The following is a 19621-nucleotide window of genomic DNA, read 5'->3' as shown; positions in this document are numbered from 1 at the left end:
CCCTTACTCCTGGAACCTTCTTCCCCCACATATACACCTCATCACTTCTCTGCCCAGTTTCAAAACTGAATTAAAGACTATACAGTATTGTTTAGAGAAGCATTCCCAGAGGTGAGCCCCTCTCTGACCCAGGAAGCCTCCTTCTAACCATCCATCAAGAAGCCAAGCCCTTCCTCCAGTCCATCTGCCTTGGTCCAGGCCTCGGAGGTGGAGAAGATCTGCTGGACCTGATCCTATTCCCCACCACCACTCCCTTCTCCTTTTGTGTCGTGTCTTTTAGATTGTAAGCCTGAGGGCAGGGAACCGTCTGACTTAAAAAAAAAAATTATGTACAGCGCTGTGTAAACTTACAGCGCTTTATAAATAAAGGTTAATAATAATAATAATAATAATAATAATAATAATAATAATAATAGGAAAATATGGATCCATAGGTCTCCAGGAAGTGAAATTTCATGCCTCCGTTTCTCAGCTCCACAACCCAGATTGGCACCTTTGAAAAAATCATAAGAAAAACGTCTTTAATAATAATAATATTCGACCTGAGGTGGTGATGCTGTCCTATCAGATCTCTCCTCTGTCACTGTGGCTTGATCACAGCCCAAAGAAGGAGGTATGTGTTTGTCAATGCCATAAAAAGGAGCCTTTTCACAGTACACAATTATTGCACTATATTCTGCTTTAATTGCCATGGCAACATCATGTGAAATCCTAGGAGTTGCAGATTAGAGAGTGGCATTTAGATTGATCAGTCATAGAGCTCTAATACCTCAAAAGACTACAAATTCCAGGATTCCATAGGTTATTTCCATGACAGTTAAAGTAGAATATAGGGCTATAATTGCATAGGGTGAAACAGCCCCAGACCGGACAAGTCTTTGATCCAGCTTTGGAACAAACTGTCCCACCCATGGTCCCATTTGTGTCTGCTAGCAATTGGTATACAGAAGTATAGTACCTCTGGCATTGGATATACTATAGAGCCATCATGATTAGTTGTCAGTGGTAGCCCCATCCTTTGTGTCATCCCCTTTTAAACCCATCCTAGATGTATATGTGTGGCACTTTGAAGGCACTGTGTGAACAGAAAGTGTGTGTGTATGTGGTGTGTGTAGACACAAATACAGTTGGATAGGAGCACATATAAGGCTTTCTTTTAAAAGGCTTGTATGGATAATAGAAAATTTACATCAATAAAGGTGCATTTGGATTTCTTTTCTGTATTTTTTGCTAAGCATATGTAATTCAGGTATATTAAGTCAGCCCCAAGCAGACTTTGGGATCAACCTGATATGCAGTGCTCTGTGGCTATTTAGAATAATAATAATAATAATAATTATAATTATAATTATAATTATAATTTATATTTTCCCACCTCTCCTGGGTGGATTGAGGCGGGATTACAACATAGTATAAAATATAATAGAGTTAGATACAAATCATGCCAACAAGTTCCTAAAATACATACTGGGAAACAATGGACATTAGATCTTCATGTCTACCATTTCCTGTTTCGGTTGCTGCCATAGTTGAAAGAATTCAAGCAAGATAGGGTGTGAACCTGGGTGATCAGGTATGGCCAAGCTCTCTCAATAACCCCATAATCCCAGAAGGTGCCACATCCAAATGTGCAAAGCATTAATACCTTATATGGATGTAGCTTTGATTGCCAACTGTAGGCAGAACATGGGAAAGGGTAGAAGTACTGGATTCTCCAAATCTTTTCCACAAACAGCTATTGTTGTTACTTCTTCAAGACTCCCTGTCCTCCACTGCTCTGCCTGATTCCTGCAACCCAATACCCGTGATCTCCTTAACAGAGTCCATCCATCTAGTATGTGGTTTTCCTCTCTTCCTACTTCCCTCCACCTTTCCCAGCATTATTGTTTTTTCCAATGAGTCCTCCCTTCTCATGATGTGTCTGAAGTACGACAGGCTCACTTTGGCCATCTTGGATTCCAGGGAGATTTCTAACTCGATCTGCTCCAGGACCCATTTGTTAGTTCGTTTGGCTGTCCATGGGATCCTCTAGATCAGGGGTAGGCAACCCTTTTGAGCCGGGGGCCGGGTTGCTGTCCCTCAGACAACTGGGGGGCCGAAGCCAAAAAATAAATAAATAATTTTTTTAAAAAAAAATTAAATATATAAATAAACCAGGACAAATGTAGGACAAAATTTTCAAATGGAAGACACTTTTTTTAAAAAAAAATGGAGGACACGCGAAAAAATTTGCTGATTTTTTTTAAAATGTTAATATAAATGCATGTTTCTGAGGCTTCTATAGACAATTGCCCCCCAAAGGCCCCGGCGGCAATTGGCGGCAGGACCGGGCTGGGGCCGGTCCCAAGGCCTCGCCGGGCCGCATCCGGCCCACGGGCTGCAGGTTGCCTACCCCTGCTCTAGATTCTTCTCCAGCACCACATCTCAGATGAATGGATTTTCTTCCTATCTTCTTTCTTAACTGTCCAGCTCCCACATCTATACATGGTAATAGGGAATACAGTGGCTTGTATGATTCTAATTTTTGTGCTCAGTTGTATATCTTTGCATTTTATAATACTTTCTAGTTCTTTTGTAGCCACCTTCCCCATGCTTAATCTTCTGATTTCCTGACTGCACCCCCCCCCTCCCCATTTCAATGTTTGGGAAACTCTTTTACTATTTGTATTTCTTCATTGTTTAGGTTGAACTTGTGAGGGTCCTCGCTGGTCATTACTGTATTTTTGTTTGCATTTTATAATCTTTTCTAGCTTGTTGAAGGAACCCTGGTGGTGCAGTGGTTAAATGCCTGTACTGCAGCCACTCATTAAACCATGAGGTTGTGAGTTCAATATCAGCAAAAGGGGTCAAATTTGACGCAGGCCTGCATCCTCTGAGGTCGCTAAAATGAGTACCCAGATTGTTAGGGGCAATTAGCTTACACTTGTAAACTGCTTAGACACTGTTAGTTCAGTATGAAGTGATATATAAATGAAGCTGTTTGTTTGTTTATTTGTTTGTTTCCTTTATGTTCAACATTAAGCCTGCCTTTCCACTTTCTTCTTTGATCTTCCTTAGTAGATGTTCCAGGTCTTTGATGTTTTCTGCTAGTACAGTGGTACCTCGGGATACGAAATACCCAGGTTACGAATTTTTCGGGATACGAAAAAATCCCATAGGGATTTATTGTTTCGGGTTACGAAAGTTTTTTCGGGTTACGAAAAAACTCCGGCGCTATTTTAAATGGAGCCGCGGCGGAGCCGCGGCTTTTTCCCCATTAGCGCCTATGGGTTTTCGGCTTACGAAGGCTTTTCGGGTTACGAAAGCGGCCGCGGAACAAATTATTTTCGTAACCCGAGGCACCACTGTACTATGGTGTCATCTGCATATCTTAGATTGCTGATATTCCTTCCTCCTATTTTCACTCCTCCTTCTTCTGTGTCCAAGTCTGCTTTTCTTATAATATGTTTTGCATACAAGTTGAACAGATAGGGTGAAAAGATGCAGCCTTGTGTGACCCCTTTGCCAATTGGGAACTACACTGGTCCCCCGGGTTACGAAATACCCAGGTTACGAAATTTTCGGGATACGAATAAATCCCATAGGGATTTATTGTTTCGGCTTACAAAGGTTTTTTCGGGTTACGAAAAAACCCCGGCGCTGTTTTAAATGGAGCCGCGGCACAGCCGCGGCTTTTTCCCCATTAGCGCCTATGGGCTATTCGGCTTACGAAGTATCCCGGGTTACGAAAGCGGCGGCGGAACGAATTAATTTCGTAACCCGGGGTACCAGTGTATTCTGTTTCTCTGTGTTCTGTTCTGACAGTAGCCTCTTGTCCTGAGTACAGATTCCTCATCAGGACTGTGTGTTGGCACTACCATGTCTTTAAGGGGCCTTTCATGATCTCTGCAATCAAAGACTTTGGTATAGTCTATAAAGTACATTCTGATTTTCATTTGGAACTCCCTGCTATACTCCATTAGCCATCGTATATTTGCAATGTGGTCCCTAGTGCCTCTTCCTTTCCTGAATCCTGCTTGAACCTCTGGGATTTCTCTCTCCATTTATGTCTGTTATCAATGTTGCAGAATTTTGAGTATAAGTTTGCTTTCATGGGAGATCAGTGCTATGATCCTATAGTTACTGCAGTCTCTTGTGTCTCCCTTTTTGTAGATGAGGATATATATTGATTGCTTCCAATCTGTTGGCCATCATTTTGCTTTCCATATCTGTTGACATATGTTGCTTAGCACTAGAGTTGACTCTGTCAATGTGGATTGCAACAGTTCAAACAGCTGGCAGGTGTCATATTTGTTTTTCAGCCCTGAAAGAGTTGGCAGGATTCAGCTCGCCCTATTGATCTTGAAACATTTCTCAGCAAACATGGTAAATGATGCAGTGACCTGGTACAGAGCTATATCATGGTTTGCAAGTGGTCAGCTGATCAGGATCCCACTTAATTAGGGTTTGAATCCCTGAATCAGATCTGGCTTAAGGTGCAAACTTGTTTGGATTACAATTCCAGGAATTGCATAGGAGAAGAACACATATTCCCAGAACTGATATCCTGATTTCTAAGCCAGTGTCAGTGGAGATTCAGTATGATGTTGACACTAGGTCAATGTCACCATCTCTCTTTGTACAGAATCCAGACTGCACAGATCTAGAAATCAGATGTTATTCAGCTCCATCTTATGTATATTAAATATACATTAATTTAAAAAGATATGCAACTGAGCACAAAAGTTAGAATTGTCCAAGCCATCATATTTCTCATCACCATGTACGGATGTGAGAGCTGGACAGTAAAAGAAGGAAAATCAACAGATTTGGGATGTGGTACAGGAGAAGAGTTCTTAGGACAGTCAAAAAGACTTGGAATAGATTAAGCCAGAGATCTCCTTAGACACAAGGTGATTAAACTGAGACTTACGTAGTTTGGCTATATAATGGGAAGACACGGATAACTGGAAAAAACAATAATGCTAGGAAATGTACAGAGTAGAAGGAGAGGAAGACCACATGCCAAATGGACTGACTCAATCAGTGAGACATAGGCATAGGTTTTTGGGAACTAAGTAGAGAAGTAGAGGATAGGGGTACTTGGAGGTGTCTAATCCACAGTCGCCATGAGTCAAGATTGACTCAAGGATAGATAGCAACAACAACAATATAATATATTTATTATTAGTTTTATTGTGATTAGATAGTGAAATAAATGGTGTCCATGTGCCTGTAATGCCTTTTGGCTCATTTATCTGTTATTCTTAAGTGTTCTCTAGTGAAATAAATGCTGTCTTGCACAATATGATTCCTACTTGCTAACTCAAGTCCAAGTATTGTGTGCCCATGTTTGGTAAAAGGGATGAGAACATTTGGAGAATGACACAATCTTCAACCAAAGCTGCTCAGATCCTTGCTGTTGTACATCAAGGGAACTTTGTTTTTGTTTGTAACAAATCACCAGCAGACTTTGACATGGCAGAGTCTGCCCGCCTCTGAGGGCTCAGATGGTTGCCATTCTTTCAGGTTCATAGCAGATTATCCTTGACGGGTCAAAGTAGGACAGGCAGAGGGTAAATGCCAGAGCAGCTCCAGTTCCGATTCCTATAAATGTCTATGTTCCTTTGCATGGCAGTCTGGTGGGCAGAGGTCACATGCTTCAGGATGGATCGTCTAAAGGGAAACACAGTCAAGTCACAGCCTGAGTGAAAACAGAGTTGCTTCTGCCCATCATCACTACCACCCTTTCCTTTAGTCCTTTCCCCTGCTTTGTATATACCTCGGGATACACTGTATATTTAATAACCTGTCACCTGAGACCACCCGCCTTTGCAGGCCAAAGTTTCTGCTAAATTTGGGATATTATGTTCACCCAAGCCAAGTATCAAGTTCTCTGGGTCACATGTGTTTCCAGCCAGTATTTAACTCTGAAACTTCTGTGAGAGTCCATACTTCACTATACAGCGTCTGTTAGTAGAAGTGAAATTACCTTTTTGGGGAAAAATTGTTCTTGCCATCCTTTTCTTTTCTTTTTCTTTCCCCCACACTAATTTGTCTTGTGTCAAAGAGTGGAATAACATTTGGGTTGCCTTTTCAAATCCTGATCAACATGTTTCTGATTCTTTTAGCCACTACGGAATTAAAAGATTTTTTTTGCCAAGGCTCGGAATGGTTCGATCCGCCTCATCAAGATAGTCATTGAAGATGGTAAGTTTATATTAATCTAGTTTCTTTCCACCAGCTTCTTTCTTTCCTCTGCACTTTGTCAAATTTTGTCACTATCTGACTTGGACATCACAAAAAGTACCCAGGGAAGCTGGTAGAAGCTGCTGAAATGTAGTGGCATGATATGGAAGCAACACAGCTGTAGCCTGAAAGGATCAAGAGATATTCTTATTTGGTATCTGTCTGCCCTGCCCAATTTTGCAGAGGAATCTCTGTGAGACACATTATGAAGGCCTTTGTCTTTTAAACATTTGTTCCCATGAATATCCTTAGTTGGTGGGATTTGATTAGGCTGATGTTGCCATGTATAATAATGGTGCTGCTAGAAAACCGTGTCGTCGTCATCATCATCATTATCATCATTTTGGCAGCTATACAATTGATTGTTCTGTTTTCCAAGGTCAGTGTTCTACCCTTGCAATGACTAGGTGGGGACATTTTGCATGGGGAGCAGGTATAGTATCCCACTTGCAATACTATACTATGCATGTCTACTCAAATGAAAGTCTCATTGACTTCAGTAAAGGTTTTGCTGCCAGAAAGAGTAATCCCTAACAGGTGTTTAGGTTTTTCATGTGAAACTCTTGAAAGAAATCCCTAAGCCAAAAAGTTGGGTCGGCTCCTATGTAGGTCTAAAACACACTGCAGAAAAAAATCCAGTTTGAGACCACTTTAATTGCCCTGGCTCAGTGTTAGGGAATTCTGGGAACTGTAGTTTATTGTAGCATCAGGATTCTGACAGTGGAAGCTAAATGTCTCACAAAACAACAATACAGTACCCAGAATTCCTTAGCATTGAGCCAGGGCAGATAAAGTGGTCTGAAACTGGATTATTTCTGCAGTGCGTTTTGGATGATAGTCTACAAAAATGCATGTAAACATAGGAAGAGTCTTACCAGATCAGACATATCCATTGCATCCCTTCAGATTTTTTTTTGGGGGGGGGGGGGGGAACAGCTCAGAATTCTATCAAGTGCTTTTTCCTGGGAATATCTAATTACAGATCACACGTTGGTTTTTTAACAGTTGGTTAATTGATTTACCAAATGTAATCATGTTTAGGTGAAAGCTAGAGCTCTTCTCCTTCTGTGTCATGCTATTTTCTTTGGTGGTAAAATATTTTGGTGGAAGGAACTTTCATTCATGGGAACTTCCCAATTTGAGGTGATATAGCTCTGTCACAAGTTTCTCTCCTCAATGATACATTTATGTTTTTATTTTCCAATCAATTCTTCATTACAGTTCAGAAAAATTACGTTTTTGGCCTAAAGCCCCAGAATCTAGCCAACATACTGTCTGGAGTAGGAGGGTTCTACTTGGAATTCAAGAAAGGAAATTTTCTAAGCTCTGTCCTTTGCTTTTTGTCTTGTTCTTCCTGAAGAATGCTATTTGGCATTTTCCACATCCCATCCTCCACTCCAGGAGGATGACTCTATGGTGGTGAATAGGTTGGTGGAAGGCCGGTGAAGTTAGTCAGGGTGGGGGTTTTCAAGAAGATGCTTAGATTCATCTGTAGTACAACATTCATTTTCCAGATATGTAAATTGTCTTACAACTAGTTGTCTCCAAAGTTCTGTTTCATTGCTTTCTGGAAATGTAAACTTCACATTAAGTATCCATGTTGTTGACTTTGGTTGTTTCCAAACTAGAAATGGGTGAATTTGTTAATTTTGGTTTTTTACCCTTTCTCATTTTTGGTCTTAAATTCTTATTAATCATTTTTATTTCAATTTGCATTTTTTTGCAAAAAAATGATTGCATGGATATTCATATGCATGTTCATGCATATTTCTCCTAGTATGCATAGTTTGAACGGTTGAACCCAAAGGGTGCTCAGCAATGTCTCCTCTTCATCCTGGAAAGAAGTGACCAGTGGGATGACAGGGTTCTGTCCTGGGCCAGGTGCTATTCAACATCTTTGTCAATGACTTGGATGAAATAATAGACACCAAATTAGGAGGGGTGTATACAGATCAAAATTGTGGATCAAAATTCAAAATGACCGTAATAGATTAGAAAACTGGGCTAAAACTAACAAAATGAACTTCATCAGGGACAAATGTAAAGTACTGCATTTAAAGAGAAAAAATGAAATGCATAGATATAGGATGGAGAACATCTGGTTTAACAGCAGTATATGTGAAAGGGATCTAGGACTCCTAGTAGACCACAAGTTGAACATTAGTCAACAGTGTGATGCAGCAGCTAGAAAGCCCAATACTATTTTAGGCTGTATCAATAGAGGTATAGTGTCTAGATCAAGGAAAGTAATAGTGCCATTCTATTCTGCTTTGGTCACCTCTCACCCAGAATATTGTGTCCAGATCTGGGCACCACGATTCAAAGAGGATGTTGAGAAACTGGAGCTGGAGGGTGACTAAAATGGTGAAAGGTCTGGAAACCATGCCCTGTGAGGAGAGACTTAGGGAACTGGGTATGTTTAGATTGGAGAAGAGATGGTTAAGAGGTGATATAATAGCCCCATTTAAGTATTTGAAGGGATGACATATTAAGGATGCAGCAAGCTTGTTTTCTGCTGCTCCAGAAAATAGAACCCGGAACAATGGAGGCAAGCGACAGAAAAAGAGATTCTGCCTCAACATTAGGAGGAACTTCCTGACAGGAAGAGCTCTTTGACAGTGGAACACACTCCCTCAGAGTGTAGTAAAGTCTCCTTCTTTGGAGGTCTTTAAGCAGAGGCTGGATGGCCATTTGTCTGGGATGCTTTGGATGTAAGTTCCTGCATGGCAGGGGGTTGGACCGGATGGCCCTTGTGGTCTCTTCCAACTCTGTGATTCTGTGATTCTCTGATCCTACTGCAAGCCTTGGCCTTGAGAAGGTTATACAAAATCTGACTGTAGTTCTGAGAATAGAACTTTCCAAAGAGACCAGTGGAAGCCGAGTTAATCATCATGTATGGAAAAGCCAGGAGGGTAATTCATGATCTTTAAAAAGATTATACCTCATAAGAAGCTTGCAAGAATGAATCCAGATGCATGAAGCATATCCTGACTTTTCATTATAGCTGATTCAATGTTAGTCTATTTAGAACTAGTTGGATATATTTCTATGAATGCAATGTAAGAAGTGCTCTTCGTCATTAGTGAATGAGATATTTTTATCTATATGACGTGTGGCTTTAAAATGGGAAGGCCTATGGGGAACCTACATAAAATAAATTTAAATCTTGAATCTTTTTAATTCCTATATTTGGTGAACTAAGGAGAACGTGGTAGAGAGAAAAAAGTTAGATTGTTTCACGAGTCTACTCCTAGTTGTATGGAAAGAGGAAGATGGCAGAAAAGCTTCTTTTATTGTTGTGTGATGGTTTTGACCTTCAGGTATTAATGATCTCTGATCTGCTCTGAACTGTTGTTGAAACAACAGGATAACAGTTGGCATGAGAAGTTCATTGACTCCATTTTAATAAAAAAAATTGATTCTTTTAATGTACATATTTAAGCACTGTCTTGGAAGTGCTTCAGGTATATATGTTTGTCTGTAAGAATGCAGTATATATATTGATGAGGGAAGAAAATATTTTTCCCATGTCCAGATATGAATGCCCAGTGGGGAGGAATGGAACAGTTTTTCCCTTTTTAGAAAAAAGCCTCCCCATCCCAAAAGGAGGAAAAGGTGTTCGTTCATATGTTTACTTCCCCAAAATTATTCCCGTAAAAACAAGAAGACTTTTATGGAAGACTATGTGCAGTATCAGACATATGCAATTCCTGATCTTGGTTTTCTTTCCTCAATCCTTCTTATGAGAATGGTTACTTTATGTATAACATGGTGAGCTAGAAAAGAGAAAATAATTTTCTTTGTTTTACTAATGTTGATGGTTTCTTCTACTTTATGGTGTGTGTGTTTTTTGCCTTCTAGTAAATTTGCAAATCCACAGAGGTTCCTTAAAGTTCAGATATATCCTACAGTTCAGGACTTTGTAGCTCCATTTGTAAACAATAACAAATTTTAACAAGCAAATTAAATTGGTAATGTTTGAATAAATGTTATTTTAAATATATCAAGCATGATAATTTATTCTAGGGATAAATACCCTAAAGGTACAAGATCCCATCTGATCTTGGAAACTAAGCAGGGTGAGCTCTGGTTAGTACTTGTGTTGTGAGCCACTTTGATTGTCTCATCACAGAAAAGCGAGATAAAAATAAAGGTTTTATTTATTACTGTTATTTACTTGGATTGGACACCGCCAAGGAATACCAGGTGCTGTAGGCTATACACTCTGTACATGGTCTGAAAATATTTTTAAAATATATAAATTCCAAAAAGCAAACTTTGATTTTGCCTTTTTATGCAAGGAACACCATCTTACGGTGTCATTGTATTTAATGGAACTTGAGTATCCATGGATTTTGGTATCCATGGAGGGTTCTGAAACCAAACCCCAGTGGATACCAAGGGCCCATTTTATTTCAGAGGAAGGAGCTGGGAAAACCACTTCATTGCCTAAGAAAATGCTACAAAATTTGTAGGGTCACCATAAGTAAACAGGCAATTTGAAGGCACACAAACACACACATGATAATTATGCCAAAACAAATTATACATAATGCATTTTTGTTACTAAAGAAACAAAGTGTCTTTCACTGTATAAAGGTAGATAATATTATTATTATTAATAATAATATTTTAATAATATTAATTTATTAAAATAATAATTGTTAAGCTGCTCTGAGAGCCATTAGGGCTGATGGGTGGGGTATAAATAATGTAAATAATAATAATAATAACAGTTTTTTTTCCTTTTATGTTTTCAAAATATCCAGAAACATTACATCCTTACATACACTAAAGCAGGGGTAGGCAACCGTTTTGAACCGGGGGCTGGGTTGCTGTCCCTCAGACAACTGGGGGGCCGAAGCCAATAAATAAATAAATAAATAATCTTTACAAAATTAAATAAATAAATAAACCTGGACAAATGTAGGACAACATTTTCAAATGGTGGACACTTTTTTTAAAAAAAAGTGGAGGACACGCAAAAAAAAATTGCTGATTTTTTAAAAAAATGTTAATATAAATGCATGTTTCTGAGGCGTCTATAGACAATTGCCCCCCTTGCCCCTGCGCGCGACAGGCCAAAGGCCCTGGCGGCAATCGGCGGCAGGACCGGGCTGGGGCCGGTCCCAAGGCCTCGCTGGGCCGTATCCATCCCGCGGGCCACAGGTTGCCTACCCCTGCACTAAAGGCACCAGATCCCATCTGATCTTGGAATCTAAGCGGGATCAGCCCTGGTTAGCACTGGATGGGAGACTACCAAGGATCAGCATCTGCAATAGCTATTTCAGAGAAATGAACTCTGAGTACTCCTTGCCTAAGAAAACCCTATGAAATTCATGAGGTTGCCATAATTGAAGGCATGCGCAGAAGCGCGCATACCCCCGTGTCCCTTATATATGTCCCTCTTGTGTATCAATATGGAGCTTGTAATAATGAAGGTGTCAATCCACGAATGTACCTTACAAGAGTATGCAGTTATTTTCATATTGTTATGTGACTAGTGTGCCCTGTGTTATTGTATCAAGCTAAAGCGTCCCCCAAGTTCTGTAAGGATACATGTGGTCCTGGGGGGGCTTGCGGCCTCATAGGTTGTTGCTGATATCTGCTCCCAATAGGCCTGGTGGTCATGCCCTTAAGACAACCACATATTTGTCCAGTAGTGGAAAGGAGACTATCTGTGCATTGGTCTACTTATATAGAGTTTCTCCCACTGACTGGGCATATTCAGGCTAGGGGATGAGCCAACCCACAAGATCCTCGGAGCGCTCCAGACATTGGTTGAGTGCCAAGGAAGAATAATTTTCAATGTAAACCTTTCTCCTTTCCATTCCTAGTGCCCCTGCTGCTCCATTTCACCTGCTTTCTGACTCTGCCTAAGCCACGTGAGCCTTTAGATGTTTTTCCTGTCTTTGCCTCTGATGTGTTTTGTTTTGTTAGGGCAGCCTCTAATGATAGGAAACCCTGTCTTTAGGAAGTGATCTGAAAATGATGTTGATGTACATTAGGAGCTACAGGTTGACCCTCTCTAGAGTGTGTCATTGAGATTTTCAAAGTAATTTCCATTTTCTCACAGAGTGTGTTCAAGGAAATAAGGTGCTTCAGCAAAACACAATAGCTATCCTAACAATAAGAGAAGGCACTCTGATAGAATGGTTTGTATGAGATGAGGCTCTATCGGCTGCTTGGCTGGGGAAAAAAACACATGCATATTTCCATCCTTTGAAGGATTGGAAATGAAAACAACATTTTAGTTCTTTCTATGACTTGGCTGGAAGGAAGTGTTGATCTTTTGTGTCATCCTAAAACACAGTTCAGTAATATCTCTGATCACAAGTTTCACAGTTCTTGAACTCTTGTTGGACTGCATATTCCAGGAGCTCTAGCCAGCACAGCCAGTATTGATGAATGCTGGGAGTTGCAGTTCAGTAATATTTGGAAGGCTGCATTATTCTCAGTTGGATAGTACATTGGTTTCTTAAGAGACTCACCATATGTGAATGGATCAGATAAGATGTTCAGCTAAATAGTTAATACTGTGGAGCCTATGCCTATATTATTTATTTATACCCTGCTTTCTCCCCAAAATTGGGACTCAAGGTGGCAAGGAATTGGATGAGCCAGTAACCTGTGTATTGAGAACACCGCCATTCATTTGAAAATTTCAGTTCTCTGTCTCTGCATATTTTGTTTCTCAGAATTTTTTTACTATACAAGTAATTAGGATTAATGTTTTGGTCTGAGATGATTTTGGTAAATATGTGACTTTGGATGTCACCACAATGTGTGTATAAGTGTGAATCGGGGAGAAGCTAGGCATAGAAAAACAAGAAATGGAATGTATAAACACTGCAATACACAGGGTGAGCAAGCTCAAGTGGACAGGAATGGGACATTTTGAGTCAGATAATTACACAGTACTGTGGGCCCTCCATATTCGCTGGGGTTAGGAGCACAGCACCCCTGTGAAAGTGCAAAAAACGTGAATAAAAAAAAATTTTTTTTCCAAGTCCCATTAAATACAAAGGCATAGTAAAATGGTGTCCCTTATATAAAATGGAAAATCAAGGTTTGCTATTTGGAATTTATACTTTTGCGGAATATTTTCAAGCCATGGATGCTTGACTCCATGGATAAAAAATATGTGGATAAGGAGGGCAGACTGTATCCTTCAAACAGCCCAAATTTGATAGTTGGACAATTTGGTCTAGGGTCAAAAAATGAGACAAGACACCAGCTGACTGAATTTTGCAGGGTCAACAGTTTCTTCATTGCAAACATATCCTTCAGACAACCCAAATGGCAACCACATGAATTTCATAATCCGAAGCTGAAGATGGAGAAGCTCCATTCTCTGTGTGAGAGCAAGACCAGGAACAGATTATGGCACAGACCATAAACTACTAATACCAAAAGTTAAGAGTAAGCTGAAACTGCAAACTCAGGTTTACAATTGAACATTAAGAAAACAAAAATAATGACCATATATGATTTACATGACTTTAAAGGAAATGATGAAGACTTAGAAATAGTGTCAAGATTTTCCATACGTTGGCTCAGTCATTAATCAGAGCAGAGACTGCAGTCAAGAAATCAGAAGAAGGCTAGGAATTGGAAAGGCAGCTATGAAGGAACTAGACAAGATCCTGAAGTGTAAAGATGCTATATATCACTGAATGTTAAAATTAGGATATTCCATGCCATTATATTTCCCATTTTCTCTGCATGGCTGTGAAAGCTGGACAGTGAAGAAAGCTGATAAGAAGAAAATCAACTCATTTCAAATATGGTGCTGGAGAAGAGTTCTGTGGATATTGTAAACTGTTAAGAAGACAAATAAATGTGTCCTATAGCAAATAAGGCCTGAGCTCTTCTTAGAAGCCAAGATGACTAAACTGGGACTGTTGTACTTTGGACATATCATAAGAAGACATGACTCACTAGAAAGGATTATAATGCTTGGTAAGGTGTAGGGCAATAGGAAGAGAGGGGGACCACAGTACAGGTGGATCTACTCAATGAAGGAAGACATGGCCCTGAGTCTGTAAGACCTGTGCAGGCCATTGAGAATCGGGTGACAGAGATATCTCATTCACAGAGACTTGAAGTTGACTTGTAGGCAGCTAACAACAGCAAATACATGGCCAGATGCATGCAACACATTGTTGGCAAATTATCCGTAGAGGAGAGTCTGCACCTGAGCCTGAGAAAGCAGTGGAGAATATGTGCACTTCCAGATGATGTTGGATTGCAGCACCTGGCAGCCTCAGCTACCAGTAGTGAGAGGCAATGGGAGTTGCAGTCCCTCAATAGCTGTAGGGCCGCATATCCCACATCTCCAAGCTAACACTTTTTTCCTCATCCTGATACAAAGGGAACATAACACATCAAAGTTGTCTGAGCATCGATGGAAGAAATTCTTCCTCATAGTTAATTAAACACAATCCCGTCTTTGTAGTACTGTAGTTTTATGGCTGGATTTTCAGGTTCCACACCCTCTGCCCATGGGCCTAGCACAGAATAACGTTTGTTATTTCTAATCTGTTCACTTAAAAAAATTAATCTCTGTTCATTAACATCTCTTTGACTCACAAAGCCAGGGTGTGTCCACAACAATAAAGCCTTTTCTGCAGTTGCCGATGGAAAGCACTGTGGTGCCAAATTTTAAAAAAAATACATTACTGTACATTTGTAGATTAAGGTGATTCACAAATGCCTTTTCTGATTCTGATGAAGAACTGAGTCAAAACTTAAGTTTAGTTTTTTGTTTTGCATTCCACCCAAGAAAAAGAATACATTTTCTGAAGTGTGGAGTTGGGGTGAGAGAAGATGCCAGTACTTGGGCATCAAGTTACAGTGATAACTCAAAGTGATTGAAGGAAGTATATTAAATTCCAGGAGGCAATTCACCACTTTGGTTTTGAAAGTGCTGAGCCATCTGGCCAGAAAAAGCCAATCTGAGCTGTGATTGTTAAAGGCGAAGCTCAAGTGCTATCAGTAGTATTAGAAAAAGAAAGTGAGAGTGAATCTATGTGCAGGATTGTCACTCCAACCCTCCCCTCCAGTTAGCAGACTCACAGATTTTTTTAAAAATTGGTTCATGTTCCTTGAACATGTTTAACTGATTACTGACATACTTTTTATCCTGATTGGCACAAGTCTCTTGCTCTTCTGCTATTCTCCACTTTTCAGCACACACTCAAAAAGAGTTCAGCAAATCTGGCTTTAAAATGTGATGTCTTCTACACAATTTTGTTTTTTTTCAGTTTAGTCTAGTTAACTCAGAATACAATTTCTCCACTCCCAAAGTCTGTCCAGGAAGAAAGCACTCATTTTGGCTTAATCTTCCAATTTTTCCCTTCTGCAGAACACAGGAATGGTGAACAATATACTTTTAATATGAAGAATGGTCTCCTTTTGACTGTTGATCAACTTGAAAGCACATTCACACACAGAAGTTTAGCTGTTTCCTTTGAGCACCTCTATCTTATGACTAAACCAGAAATCAGGTGGCATTGTTAGCGAATGTAAAAATGCCTGCACATTTAGAGCAGCATTATAGAATAATAGACTCATAGAGCTGGAGGGGACCACAAGGGCCATGTAAGTTCAACCCCCTGTCATGCACAGTTAATGTGTAACAGGAAAGAACTGTTGGACTAGTCAATGCTGACCCCAAGCACTCTGCTGTTAACCTCTTTTGCTATTGCAGCATGTAATTCTAAGCCATAATTTAGTACAGGGCAACCTGTGGCCCTCAGACTCATCTCATGCGCTTTTGGGCCTAATTTAAAAAATCCTGTGGAGGTAGTCAGTTCTGGGGTCCACAAGAGTGATCTCTTTATTCCCCAATAAGCTGTCAGGTGGTGGAGGGGAAGAGGGAGGAAAGTTGGGGATGATGCAGTGACTGAAAGTAAAGGGTGGTCTCTCCTACTTTGAGCTCTTGTCTTGTCCACCACTGCCTTCAGCCTCACTTAGTGCCTAGCCTGTGGCTCTTGACAGATGAACTCTGAAGGGATGCAGCCATTAACAGAGGAAAAAATTCCCACCCTGGGTTTAGTACCCAAGTATCTGAGATGCTTATAAACCCTCCTCCTGTGCTGCATGGCTAGGAAACCATTCCCTATGAGGAGCTGCTTAGGGAGCTGGGTATGATTAGCCTGGGGAAGAGAAGGGTAAACATGATAGCCCTGTTTAAATATTTGAAGGGATGTGATACTAAGGATGGAGCAAGTTTATCTTGTGCAACTCCAGAGACTTGGATGCAGAGCAGTGCATTCAAACTAGATGAAAAGAGATTTCCCCCTCAACATTAGGAAGAACTTCCTGATGGGAAGAACTGTTCAACAGTGGAATACTCTGCCTTGGAGAGAAGTAGAGTCTCCTTTTTTGGAGGTTTTTAAGGAGAGGCTGGATGGGCATCTCTCAGGAGTGTTTTGATTGTATATTCCCAGATGGCAGAGGGTTTTACTGCCCTGTTTAGCATTCACATGTCTGTGGTGATAATGTGAACTGTGAGATTCAGAAAAAACATTTTCATGTAATGTAGGCTGCCATGGTGTGGGGAAGGCAACCAATGTAAATGAGTTTGGAAGCTGATAATTGGAGCTGAGGCTTTACACTTCAGCCTTCAAAAATATTTTCTGAACTTCCAACAGTGTAATTATTGTCATGCTGTTTATTTCTTTAAGTTATCTTGTGCCTACAAGTCATTTCCAACCTACATCAACCCTAAGGTGAGAGGGTATGACTTGCCCAAGGTCACCCAATGGGTTTCCATGGCTGAGTGGGGATTTGAATCCTAGTCGCCAGAGTTGTAGTCAAACGCTTAAACCACTACACTACACTGGTTCTCACCAAGTACTAAATAGAAATTAATGGGCAACCATGCCCACCCTGTCTTCTACTAGAAGACTAGATGATGAGCTGGAGAAACAGTATAAAGCAGTGCAGTGGTCAAGAACTGAGTATTTTTCATTTTGAATAAAATATCCTGGTAGAAGACTAAACAGAGACAAAATAATGTCTTCCCTAACGTTGATATGAATTGTTTCCAGAAAATTGTTAACCATGACTCTCTGAGAATAGATTTTGTCTTCTGCTCTCATGCAAACTGTTCTCATGTGTTGACATTGGCAGTGGTTTATCAGTGAAATTAAAACTGCAGAGCAAACTGATTTGTGATATGCTCTTTCCCCTGGTTTACAGTTTCTCTGCTTGCTTTTAGATTTAGATTTCTTGCAGTACTTTGTGAATTGTCCTTTATAGCCTTGTTTGTAAAAGTCTTGCTCCTTACTATTTCACTTACTTTTCCCATTCCTTTTTTCACTGGGTCTAGTTGATGTGCAGTATGTCTTAAAATGGTTCCTGACAAGTACAGTTTATTAACAGTCTTCTGTACACATGGATATATATGTTCCATTTGAAGAGAAGAATATTACTTGCTTAAAGGTGAAATGTTATTTCCTGAATTTGACCTCATCACTTTTTAGGTCGTGCAACTTGCATTTGATAAACAATGCAACATATTTCAGTCAGCAGGCAAACACTTTTTGATTCCAACAGGCTTCTGGAATTTGGGTTTATTTTTTTAAAATAGGACTGTTAATAGGGTGCTGCACTATTTTTAATAGCTTATTTTTATATTTAAGGTCAGTTTTAAATTGTTTATGATTTCACTGATCATTTAATTACCTTTTAATGATGCTCTTTTTATATTTTTATGCATATTGTATCTGTTTTAATTTGTAAGCAGGCTTAAAACCTGCTTGTGATGGAAAAGGTATAAATAAATATAAATATAAGGCCTTCTTAGTAGTCTCCTTCTATTGTACCCCTTCAGGTTTGTAGTAACAGTCTTCATTATTAGAAAGGATAAAAGGATCTATATTAGAATGAAGTGTATCACTGTAGTTTCAGAAAAATCAATAGAGCTTGTAACTTCTTGCTAGCTTGTTTCTGTGGTGAGTCAGAATTTCCTCCAGTCAAGAAAGTTTTGCAGAAGTGTTCTCCTTCCCTCCCCTTTTAAGGTCACAGATGACTAACATCAGCATCGCTGATGAAGCAAAGTAGTACTTTCTGTGAATGCTGCAAAGGATGCCCTAGCAGTCATGTAGTGAAGTGCTGTTTAAAATTGAAGACTGCAATAGAGGACTTTGAAGTTGGCTGCTTCTGCACTACAGAAATAATTCAGTTTGAGAGCACTTTAACCATCATGGTTCAGTGTGATAGAATTCTGAGAATTGTAGTTTTGTGAAACATTTAGCTTTCTCTGTCAAGAGAGCTCTGATGTCACAACAAACTACAGTTCCCAGAATTCTGTATCATTGAGCCATGGCAAGGTGATGTCAAACTGCATTATTTTTGCAGTGCGGATGCAGCCACAGGGTCAATTCCCTTACAGGAATCTCTCTCTCTCTCTCTCTCTCTCTCTCTCTGAATGTGGTCCATTCCTACTAAAGATAGTAGTGTGCCCATGTTGCTTTCCTTTTATGTGCTCCCTCTCTCCCATGTATGACTGTGTAAAGGAGACAGACAGATGTGGTTAGTGGGTTGTTTCTCAAGCCCTTCCATAACTGGATCTATTGAGGAGAGGAAACACTTGTCAAAAAAGTGACCATATTGCATATGCCTAAGTTCTCATCATAAGTCTGTGTTGAAAATGAATGCATACATTTAAAAGCCCCCTTTCCCTCTTGCACACACATGCACAATATGTTTAGTTCTGTAGAGTGTTTTTGTAGCTATGAAAATATGTGCTTTGGAGATCTGCCATGTCTGTCTCTGGACAATGAGTGATGTTGAGCTAACGTCTAATTCATTTCATAAACTTTAGAATATTTAGACAGCAGAAATATTAACGGAACGGTGAATTAGCCTACCAAATAGTTATACAGTTACTAAACAAATGCCAGCTTATGGAGAGAAGAGATGTTTAGCAGGAGTTTGTTTTTGCAGAAACTGTTAAGAGTTACCACAGTTAGCGAGCAGAGGCTGAGTTCAGGAAAAATAACAGCTAACTTGAAGGTCTGAGGAATAATCTGTAGGAAGTTTCCGTACTGAAACACTGTTATACTAGGGAGGGCAAAGCGCAAGATGGGGAAATGCTGATGGACAATTCTGCAGTTTTGAAAAAGAAAGTAATAAATAGGTTGGTCTTTTCCCATTTCTGTTTGTTGTTAATGGCCATCAAAACAGTGTCAACCTGTGGTGACCCTATGAATGAGAGATCTCCATGATACCCTGTTACCAGAAGCCCTGTTCAGGTCTTGGAGACTCAGGTCTGTGGTTTCCTTGATTGAGTCTATCCACCTACAATTCAGTGTTTCCTTTTTCCTTGTAACTTCACCAACCATTACCACCTTTCCTAGTAAATCATGTTGTTGCTTGATGT

The 19621-nt window shown here is 39.9% G+C and overlaps 1 protein-coding gene across 1 annotated transcript in view; it reads left to right on the top strand.

The window, feature by feature from the left end:
* The first annotated feature begins 5916 nt into the window (after window positions 1-5916).
* TWF2 (twinfilin actin binding protein 2) overlaps window positions 5917-19621 on the top strand; it is a 62478-nt gene continuing 48773 nt past the window's right edge. Inside the window, 2 exon segments of the mRNA XM_042451971.1 lie at window positions 5917-6130; window positions 6132-6189. Of these exon segments, the coding sequence (XP_042307905.1) occupies window positions 6092-6130; window positions 6132-6189 (97 nt within the window). The 5' untranslated portion in view covers window positions 5917-6091.

Source organism: Sceloporus undulatus, chromosome 2 (assembly GCF_019175285.1).
Source record: "Sceloporus undulatus isolate JIND9_A2432 ecotype Alabama chromosome 2, SceUnd_v1.1, whole genome shotgun sequence".
Lineage (NCBI taxonomy): Eukaryota > Metazoa > Chordata > Lepidosauria > Squamata > Phrynosomatidae > Sceloporus > Sceloporus undulatus.
This window is presented reverse-complemented; position numbering and strand designations above follow the sequence as displayed.